At 35.0% G+C, this 11,290-nt stretch overlaps 1 protein-coding gene across 1 annotated transcript; it reads right to left on the bottom strand.

Annotated features, from left to right (window-relative positions):
• Window positions 1-2,394: 2,394 nt before the first annotated feature.
• Window positions 2,395-7,520, bottom strand: LOC108398221 (polyadenylate-binding protein 5). Its single transcript, XM_017662068.3, has 2 exons — window positions 7,174-7,520; window positions 2,395-6,636 (listed from the first exon to the last, which is right to left on the bottom strand). The coding sequence occupies exon 2, from the start codon at window positions 6,481-6,483 to the stop codon at window positions 5,335-5,337; it is 1,149 nt and encodes a 382-aa protein (XP_017517557.1). The 5' UTR covers window positions 6,484-6,636; window positions 7,174-7,520; the 3' UTR covers window positions 2,395-5,334.
• Between the last annotated feature and the right edge of the window lie 3,770 nt (window positions 7,521-11,290).

The following is an 11,290-nucleotide window of genomic DNA, read 5'->3' as shown; positions in this document are numbered from 1 at the left end:
AACTTGTCCCACATTAGTGGCATATATTTCTAGTTGTATTACCCAGTCCTTTGGTATTCAGATGCTTCAGCCCATGTATACATTATGAAACCACAATTCCAGACAGGCCCCTTAGCTTTGCTGTTGATTTAATTAACATCATTCTGGTATTTACATTTTTTAAAACGTATATCTTCAGCTAGACACATTCATCCATATATAAACAGTGGATGTTTCCCACCATCTACTGTGGCTTAACATGCAAGTCCTGAAACTTTATCTCAACAAAATGGTACACTATCACATTCATGCACACCTAATAGAAATTTTTGAGGTGATGATGTTTAGACAAACTATGTAAACCAGAAATACCTTCTAGACACTTAAGTGTTCAGCAAGGGTAGAGTTGAGATTAGGTGATGGAGGTAAGAGAGTAGAGAGGAGCAGATTAGGACCAGTAATCATTTAAGGAATTCATTACAAGTGAAATGTTCCTGAGGTTTAGTATTAGCGTATTAGTAAAATTAGTGTTAACAATAACCATACAAATTGAATAAGATGCTTCACCTTCAAGTAGATATCGAAGTAGGCAGAATTTTACTATTTTTACAGTGTTCATTTACATTTATAACATTTAAATGACTCTTTATTTCTCTATGTTCTGTTTAATTATCCTTGAGTCAATTCACAAATCCTCCATTTTTAAAATTGTAATGAACAGGGAAACACATTCTACATCTTCACTTGCATTACTTTGTTACTGTCCTTACCATAATGTCATAAAGCTGCCCCTTCATCACAAAAAAATATATATTTATTCCTTTAAGGAGATTAACATATAATAGATTTTGTATAATAAAAGCAATTAGGGATATATATGGGCTTTCTGAAACAATGAAAAAGAAACGCCTACAAAATCTTCCCCACATTTGTTCTATTCAAGGATTTAGTCTGCCCCAAATCTTCAGAAAAGTAATTTTAAAGTCATTTGCTATTCTGTGTCAATTAGCTTAAAGTTACTTTTTAAGTGTTACCAAATATTGATTTTAAAATTCCTTCATTTTTCAAAAGCATAATTTGTTCTTTGGAAGTTTAAGATCAATCTCAAAAAGATGTAAAAATATTTATTCTAAATTATAGAAGACTTATTTTTTTTGATACAAAACGTGTCAACATCTGTTGTTTCACTACTAGTTCTAAAATAAAAAGAAACTAATTTACTCTGATATCTGAGACAATCATGTCACACAATGTCACCACTCATTCCTTCTCTTGAAGTACCTCTACAGCACTAAATTTTTAAAAATTAAATAAACTAAGGCGGCCCCAAACTTTTGATGAGAAATTTAGTGAGAACATTGATCTTTTTTTATGCCAAATAGGAGCTCTTTAAAATTGACTTTGACCTTTGAGGGTGAAAGCAGTTAGAGTTACTTTTTTAAAGTTTCATAGGAATTATATCCTCAATACTTCTACATTCAGTTAGGCTTTTATCTTCTCAGATTTCTGATGGTAGCTAGATTATTTCTAACTACTGACCATAATCCCCTGGAGCCAAGAGGGACACATTAACTTTCCCAAGGATCCAAGAAGCCATTTGTTAGGTTATACTTCATGGGAAGTAAATAATTCCCTGAAATATATGACTCAATTTATTTCATATACATAAGCACTGGTCTCTCAAGGATTATTGTGATCACTTGGTTCAGTGTAGGAGCAAGACCTTGTGAAATAGTCTTGGTCTTGAAGCACCAACCCATCAATTTATTTTAAAAATGTTACTCTACAAATAGGCTTTATTTAAGTCATGCCAATTATTAGAAACTTTGAGAGGCTTATTAATCAAGTTTTGAGCAACAAGGAAAAAAGAGAGCATGAGAAATGTAAAAGCACTGATAGTACTTTACCAGTATGAGCATGCGTCTATGTCACCAGTAACACTATGACAGAAGCACCAATCTATGTAACCAATCAGTTCTCAATCATTTCCTCATAGGATGAGATTTACTTAAAAGGGTTTATTCTGTAGTTACTCATTTCTCTTGTCAAATACTTAAAAGATAAATGGAAAACAAACAAATGGAGGGATATAATCCATAGATTATGAACTCATTAACTCAACAAATAATCATAGAATACTAACTATAGTCCAGGTATTGTCATATGTTCTGGGAACACCTGTTTCATCTATATTCAGTAATGTATTGATACATTTATAGCTATTCCCTTAAATTAGACCATTTATTTATAGGAGAGATGGTATTCACTCCATTCCTAACCATTCCCTTAAACAAATGGCTATTCTTACTTCTTTTCACTAGGTTAAAGATAGCATTACACATGATTTTATTTCTCCCCTTACAAAGATACAATTGGAAAGGTGCCAGTATGTATGAAACTTCCTGAACAGAAAAGCCTCACACAAATAACTTTTAATATGATGGTTTACGATCACAAAGCAATGTTTTTAATTTTCTTCTCCCTGGGCACATTTGAAATTTGTACAAGTAACTGTTCTGAAAAGCTACAAAAAACAACCTTGGTTTAAACAATCCATTCTTAAGCCAATCATTTGATGGTATAGTTTTACAAATTTTTATTAATTATCTTGTACTAGGAAATGAACAATAACCTATTTTTGATGCTTTGTCACTGAATTATTTTGCTTCTCCTTGGAAGGCTTAATTATTAGGAGTCTATTAAATGTAGCTTAAAGTGAAAAGTACAAGATTGAAAACTTCCCAGGTGTTTGTGTTCAAATACAGATTATCTTTCCTTGATATTGTTTACCTGCTTTTTACCAACTGAATTTACAGAGTTTTTTTGACTGTTTTGCAAGATCCTAACCCATATATTTTATCTGTATTTAGGCATATTTCAATTACTCCTTTTCTTTATACTGACTGGCATTTTGAAAATAGTAATAATTTAAATACTCAAATAATTTTCCAAAATATATCATATGATTATACTTGAAGATTTTTATCTGCTAGAAATCTTATGCAATTTATACTGAATCAAAACATTTGTAAAGGTTTTAGATTAAACTGGCCACTTCAGGTTTATAAATTTAAATGAAGACTGGTAATGGCTAAAATGGAAAAGAGAGAACATGTGGTAAATAATTTTCTATGTAACTACTTTGAATTTTATATGGAATTGCATCATTTTCGTATATTTTAATGATCACAATGATGTAAAGCAAGTGAGTTCATAAAATATAAAAACTTGTATCCTGTTAGTTTTTTGTCAATTAAATGAATACATCTTGATGTTTTAAAATTTTGATACATATATCAATATGATGTGCATTTTTATTTTTCTAGTAGACTTAAGCTTTTACATGCTATATATTTTTCAAGCTCATATAATTTATATTGTTCTTAAGCAAAGATGTTCATCACAGCATTTTTTACAAATGTAGAAAACATTGAAAAACATAAATCATATTCAATAATGAACTACTTAGATAAGTTATAGTATATCCAAACAATGGAATACTATGCAGTCACTAAAATGATGGTACAGATTGATATGTATTCACACAAAAAGATGATATTTTAATTTAAAATTTAAAAAACACATAATAGTACATATGGCATGTTTTCTTTTATGTTTGTAAAGCAGTGTGTGTATAAATAGGAAAAAGGGCATGGGAGGATATGCACGCATGAAGATATTAATAGTGGTTATTTCTTATCTGAGGGGATTTAACTTCCTTCTTTATAAATTACTGCATTGTGTACAATTTTTTTCAATGAGCATGTGCTATGTTTATAGTCAATAAAAACTGATTTCCACTTAAAATATTTGGTAATGAATTTACATGTAACTTGTAGGTAAACAATTACAAATAGCTTAATAACAAAAGTATTAATAAAATTGTATATTTATATTGTATTATGTATGAAACTTAAGATTTCTATATAAGGTCATAAAAACCAACTGAGAATGGAGACAGAACCTTTTCTTATGGTTGGATCTGGCACATGGTGAATCCTATTTTTGAAAAATAATTACTTAAATTTTACATAAGTTAATTATTTCTCTGTTTGCAAATGGATTTGAACTGGCGTACATTAGAAGAAAAACAACCTTAAGAAAATATAAAAGTAAAATAAATGCAACATGGACGGAAGGTGAATGGGTGGGGAGAAGAGGGAACTGCAAGAGAAATATGGAAAATCGGTAATTTAGAGATTGCAGGCTAAATGTCAGTGCAATATAGAACAAAACACTTTGTCACAATTTACAAGCAGCCAGACACAAAGAGAACCAATATTGGATTAACAGCTCTCATATTATAGATAGAGGTATGTGATATAATCAGGAGAGACAACTTTTTCCTTAACTTTGAAACATCTATGAATATTATTACATAGATATATTCAGCAATTTACAAGAGATAATGACAAGTTTAGTAGATGTTCTTCAAAGTAGTTTTTCAACATGATTTCATGGATTTACCTTTTAGGTTGACACTTAAAACATCATGGTAAAATCTTAAAATTATAGGCAAAGGTAATTCAGTGCAGTTACTCATCTTTCTAGCTAATTTAATATGATCCAATGTAAAAAGTTTAGAAAAATGAGTAGTAAGAATGCTCCTTAGACTGTCCTCAAAAAATCTCTCAGGGAAGGTTTTTCAGATGAAACTCATAATTTAAATAATCAATACCTCAAGTGTTAATTTTCTAAGGTACTGATTAAGAAAACACCAATACGCTTATATCTCTGGGCATGAAATTAATAAACACCCAACATTTAGTCAAAGCCACTATCAAGTTTATAGTATACCCACAATATATTAATAAGGGTAAACATAAATAAATAAAAAACATTCACATCTTTTCAAAAGAATATTCATTTTAAATCATAAAATGAAATTAATCACACACATTAATTGGATCACATACATTTTCCCCTGCTCTGCTGATCTGTCAAAAAGTAAGACGTTTTTGCTGTGATAGATTCAGAAGTAAGGACAATTTCGAGAGTATTTTCATATTAGAGATTAAATTTAGTGTTGTCAAAATTTGGAAGGAAATATACTTAATCAATTACCTCACCTTGACTGGTTTAGGGAAAAAAAATGTGCGGAGGAATAAATTTTATTCAACATATTCCTAAGGATATCATATCAAAAAATAGTACAAAATGACAGTTTTACAATTAGAAATTATGCTTTTCACTAAGATGAACAAGGTGTTCTAAGTACCACTTTTTTCAAAAGAAAGTATTTACTTAAAAAAAAAACCTGTGAATTGGCATAAAATAACCTCTTATCACAAAGTAGCCCATACTAAGTAGGCACCAGCTTTAGGCTGAAACAAATTGAGCATTCTCTTCTTATTCTCACCACCTGCGCCTGGTGTGGCCCAGGGTAACATGCAGGGGCCTGGAGCCCACTATGCGACCATTCATTTCATCCACTGCTTTGGTAGCCTCTTCAAAAGAGGAGAAGCAGACGACACCAAACCCTTTGCCTTGCCCCACTTCCACCATCACTTTGGCCCGACTAATTGATCCAAAAGAAGAAAATTCCTCCTTCAGTTTTTCATCATCGACCCTCTCATCCAGGTTCTTAATATAGATAGGCACCCCTGGAGGACGACTTTTTTCTTTTAATCTCAGCCGTTCAAATCTTCGCCTTAACTCAGCCAGACGTTCAATTTTCTTCTGTGCTCGCCCTACATAGAGGACCTTCCCATCGATGGACTTCCCATGCAGGTCTAACACAGCCTTTTGGGCAGCCTCGTGTGTCTCGTATCTCACAAATCCAAAGCCTTTAGATTTCCCATTGGCATCTCTTATTACCTTAACACTCTCAGTTGGCCCATATTCACTAAAAATTTCCTCCAGTTTTTCGTCATCCATGTCATCTCCAAAGTTTTTAACGAAAACATTGGTGAAAGTTGCTCTATCCCTGGTTCTGACTTCGGCTGCCCGCTCTTCCGGAAATTTGAATCGTCCAACATACACCTGGCGGTTGTTGAGCCGCACTCCGTTCATGTGCCAGATGGCCCTATTGGCAGCAGCTAGGCTGTCAAAGTGCACATAGGCATAACCCTTAGAGCCGTTGTCATCACATACGACTTTGCAGGAGAGAATGTTCCCAAATGCAGAAAATAAATAAAAAAGGGCTCTATTGTCTATGGACTTGTCCAGGTTTTTGATGAATATATTTCCAACTCCAGACTTTCTTAAGCGGTCATCTGGCTGAGACCACATGAGGCGGAATGGTTTGCCATTAATTAGGTCAAAATTCATGGTGTTCAGGGCCCACTCAGCATCTGCAGGGAAGCGGAAGTTAACATAACCGTAGCCCAGGGGGCTGCGGGTCATCGGGTCACGACAGATTCTAGTGAAGCGCAGAGGGCCAGCAGGCCTGAACTTTTTATACAGCATGTCCTCAGTAACATCTGGGTCCAGGTCACCCACGTACAGGGCAGCCTTGAGGTACTTCTTTTTCTTGCCAGCAGGATTAGGCTCCCCACTCCCCATCTCTCTGAGTACAGGGAGGAGGCTCTCTTGGGAGAGAAGAAAAGGCTGCTTTCTCTAAGCTATGGGGCCAAGCAGCTGTTCACAAACAGGAAAAAAAAAAAAAAAAAACCCAGGCGAAGGAAGCTAAAAGCAGACTCAGAATCACTGTTGAGGCTGAGAAAATCAAGTTCAGAAACAGCTGGTCAGCAGGCTCAGAACACAAGCAGCAGACAAAAAGGCCCCCCAATAACGAATCTGTGCTCCCTAAGGGGACTTAAAATTTCCACCCATTCTGATTTAAAATCCGTTTCAAAAGCCAGTAGTAGGAAATTTCCCTTTCCCCGTTAAATTGTAAGAAATCATCAAGCAGCTGGCTGGTTCCCCACATCTAGCAATGCCAACACAGGCCTGGAGACCCGTTTTCTGCATAAATATAGGCCTCGGGCTCCTGTTGGCTTAAAATTCTAGCAACAAGGGTAGGGGCCGGACGTGTATTCCTCCGCCGGCTGCTTGGCCGGTCTCGGGCGGACTCGCGGCTAACTAAGGCCGCTATACACACTCCGCGTCAGCGAAAGGGGAGACTGGACACTTCGTGCGCCAGGCCGGCAGGCAGGCTGCAGGCGGCGGATCGAACCGAGAGACAGACAGACAGACACACGAGCGGGGGACCTGAGACCGCCCAGATACCCAAGATGCCCACTGGGTACGGACCGAGTGACGCGCGGTGATTTCGGCAGCCTGAGGCTCGTGGCGGGTCCGGAGGGACTGACTGGCAGCCGCGCACTGGGTCCGCGGCAGGACGCGAGGCGGTTCCGGACAGATGTGGGGCGGAGTCAGAAGAGACGGGCAGATGCACTGCGGCCGGGCGGACAGAGCGTGGACGGATGGACAAGGATTGCTCTCCGTAGGACAGACCGACCCAGGGACGAAAAGCCTGTATCTGCGGTGGGGAGTGCGCGCGGGCGGGGCGCGAGGAAACCCGGAACCGTGCTAAGTAACTTCCCGCTTTCTCTGTGCCAAGATTTAAAAAAAAGAAAAAAAGGAGAAAGAAAATGAAAATTGTTTTTAGATTTTTATTTTGAACATTTTATTTCATTATTTTGACATACTATCTTTAGGCTGCTTTATTTCGATCCCAAAATCGAGGAGGTGGTAACCTAGGCACCATATAGGAAAGAAAATAATAGAATATAGGCTGCATACTTACCCGAGTGCACTGCAAAGTTAGAAGTGACAGCTGGCCTGGAATCCCAGTTCAGTGTAAATGATCGCAGGGTCAAATAAAACACAAGGCCATATTGTGTTCGGCCTTTATCCTTACTCCGTTAAACTGCAACAGAATGGTAGCATCATCCCCAGATAGTAGGCAGTTCTTTTCACTGCTCCAGTAATGCTAAGGTTTTAATGATTGGGAAGCCATTAGATAGCTTTTAATGGTGCTTAGTGCCACAAAACGGTGAAGATGTGCTACCTCCATGATTACAAATTACAAAATCTTAGTTCAAGAGATAAAAGCTGCAGAGTCAATGCAAAATATAAAACTGTTAACAAAAACTGGTCCTTGTTACCAAAGTAAAATCACAGAACACATTTTGTTTCTCTTCTTAGTTCCTCCTCAGTAACTCCGGACAGGATGGCCTGGGTTCTGTGAAATCTGCTTTCTGCCTTATCTCTGACCTTGAGACTCAGAAAATAGGGAGAACAAACAAACTGCCACCTGTTAGTGGTTACAAAGTTTTTGGAGCTACTTGAGTTCATTTTCAAGTCAAAGTTAGTGTTAAATTTTAAACCCAGAGAATTAATTCAGTTTTCCTCTATTACATAATTGATGTTTGCAAATGAAATAAACATGTAAAGAAATAGGCACTTTATGCAATTAACTACTAATTTCAATATGAGTTGTCAACTGCCAACCCCTGCAGGAAATGATGCTATAAAATTAGACTCAACTCAGAGGTTTCTCTCTTTAAAAGAACATCTCTCTTTAGAGTTGGAGAAACTGTTTTAGAATGGAATTTTGTCCTGTCTTTGAAAAATCTCTAATATCTGTAACACACAACTCCTCATCCAGCCCTTTTCACAACCCCTTTCCTCAAAAAGAAAACCCAAACAAAACATGTTATCAGTACCATTAGGCTGGAAAAGATCCTGGCAAAAAAAGAATGCAAAATAAATCTCCCCAAAAGGTGTTGTCTTAAAAAGAAATTCTCAGGAGTAACAGGCTAAATTCATATGCTGCTTCGTTTTTACATTTTACATTTATTAGACTGTCTGGTTGACTAAAGATGGAATTTATGCTTATTATTTACTCAAATGTTTAGGAATTGTTTGTCTTCCTTGAGCTCTTCTGCTGGCTTCCCATGGTTGTTGTTTAGCTCGGACATGGAGACTATGTGATAAAAGACAAATATAAACAAGAAAAATTATAGAGATAGACTAATAAAAGTTGGTCTTATAATATGACCACAGTAACCAATATGTAGAAACACTTGTGAACACCTGCTTAGTTTATTGTATTGTGAACATAACTTTCATACATAGCTTTCCTCATAAACTTAATTAGCAATGGGCCAGAATATTGGACTTTTCTTTTTCACATTTCAAAGTATTACTTTACTGGAAATGCAGTATTAAAATAACAATGTATATACAAGAGTTTAATTCACACAATGTTATCACTGAATCAAATCAATATTTTACTTGTGTATGTAACCATCTGAATATTCTCCATATTCCAATTCATTTGTACATATTTACTCTTAGATAATAGGTAGAATTGGATTGTTCAAAGTAATTATTTTCAAAATAACCTCCTTTCTACACTAACCAGCCATTTTGGGGTCATTGCAGTATAAGCATTCTAAACTAGAGTGACCTTTTTATCAGATCAAAAATCAGAAATTTAGAACTGCTTTGAAATAAATGAATTTTAGCCAAATTCCCTCTTCTAAGCAGAAGTTTATGGGAAAAAAAAGCATTTTTACCTAAAATTTGCTTAATCATTTTAATATTTAGATCGAGAAGAGTCTCTGGAATAAAAATCAGATATAGAATATTTCTCTTATTTATTTATATATTAAAGGCAAGTTGATTAGTCTATACAAATCTGATTCACATATAATCCATTAAAAAGTCCCACCCAGATTCCTAATGCAGTTGAAAAATCCTGGGCGAATAGCATTCTAAGGGCATCTCATCACACATTGTTATTTAAAGTTGCCAGAAATGTATCAGCATGAGTGGAAGAAGAGGAGAGTTGGGAATTTATTTTTTCTTCCTTGTCTTAACAGGCACTTGATCTGTATTTCCAATTAAAAGGCTCAGCTGTACAAGTTGCTGGCAGTTCACAATGAAAGCAAATTTACTACTGTCTTTAATGAGGTCTGGGACGGCTGGACAAAATATTGTTAAGTGAAAACTATTACCTAGAACTTGGCTCATATTTTTTTAGACAAAGATAGGAAAGCTGCAAGACAATTTGACATTGAGAATGCAGTATTATCAGGCATTTCTACAGTAAGTTTTGAAGCCAGTAGCAATTATTTTTCTCCATTTCCAAAAAATTTGTCGTAAGCCATAAGTGCTCATGCTGTGGATGATAATCCTGAAGATACTTTGATAAGATTAATTATCAGAGATGAAACTGTGCTTATTAGAATGTACTTACTAAAGCAAGCTAAAGGGACCAAAACTGGTAGTTTCAACAGAGTTTACAATGGAACTGGATTTATGCTGAATTGCTAATAAACCAAAAGATCTCATCCTTTAATTTTTAGTCAAAATTTCAGTATTTTCAAATTGTAAAACTACAGTTTAGATATTTATTCAGGACTGTAGCTGTAATTCATACACTTATTTTCTTGGGGAATTTGTTGTAAATTAAAAAAAACACTTCTATAAAAACAGTTTTATGAACTAAATCCCTGTTGAATTAAAAAGACATGCACTCAGCTATGAAGAAATCCCTAGTATTAAAAAACATAATAAAAGTAATACTTTATATATATTTAGGTTTTGTTAGGTCTCCTTAGAGTACTTTTAATTAGATCCTATTGGTTTAAAATAAATCCATGGAAAACTACATGTGAATTTATGCAATTGCTATGTAGTCATAATCCCATCTATTTAGAGTTTTCAATAACATATGTGATGTAGAATCAAAGTACAGTATTTTCTGTTATGATGCATTGAAATAGGGCAGGGTTATCACCCACTAAGTAGATAGTCTCAGACAAATCTTTCTCCTTTCTAGGGTCTGTTTGCTGAGCACGTCTCCTACAGGAAAAATACACACACAGACACACACACACCACATTCTCTGATTAGAAATCTTTAGTTATAGTCATTTCACTTGACCTAAAAGAAATGAAAGAATAATTTTTAAAAATGTAAACCTTATGCTTTATTTTTATTTTCATTTTTAAACTGTGGTAAAATACACAAAAAGTTTACCATCTTAATGATTCTTAAGTATGCAATTCAGTGGCATTAAATATATTAACTACATTCTTATGTAACCACCACCACTATTTCCAGAACTTTTCTCATATTGTCAAACTGAAACCCTGTACCCATTAACCTATGCTTTTAGCTGACACTTAAAATACGTTAAGCCAATTCTTTATAACAGTTGGGCGTTAAATCTGCCTTAAGTTATTTTACTGACATGACACACAATGCTATAATAAACATACTTTTCATATACCTTTGTATATTATTGCTCCTATTTCTGTTAGCTAGAGGTTCAGAAGTGGATTGTACACTTAAATGGTATGTGTATTATTAAATGTTAATATATACTGTCAGACTTATTTTAAAAATGCTGCAA

The sequence above is a fragment of the Manis javanica genome, chromosome X, assembly GCF_040802235.1.
Source record: "Manis javanica isolate MJ-LG chromosome X, MJ_LKY, whole genome shotgun sequence".
Taxonomy (NCBI): Eukaryota; Metazoa; Chordata; class Mammalia; order Pholidota; family Manidae; genus Manis; species Manis javanica.
Note: the sequence above shows the minus strand (reverse complement) of the source record. Positions and strands in the feature narration are given on the sequence as shown.

Excerpts from the sequence above, each read along its gene's own strand:
- LOC108398221 (XM_017662068.3), bottom strand. The coding sequence starts at position 6,483 with ATGGGGAGTGGGGAGCCTAATCCTGCTGGCAAGAAAAAGAAGTACCTC.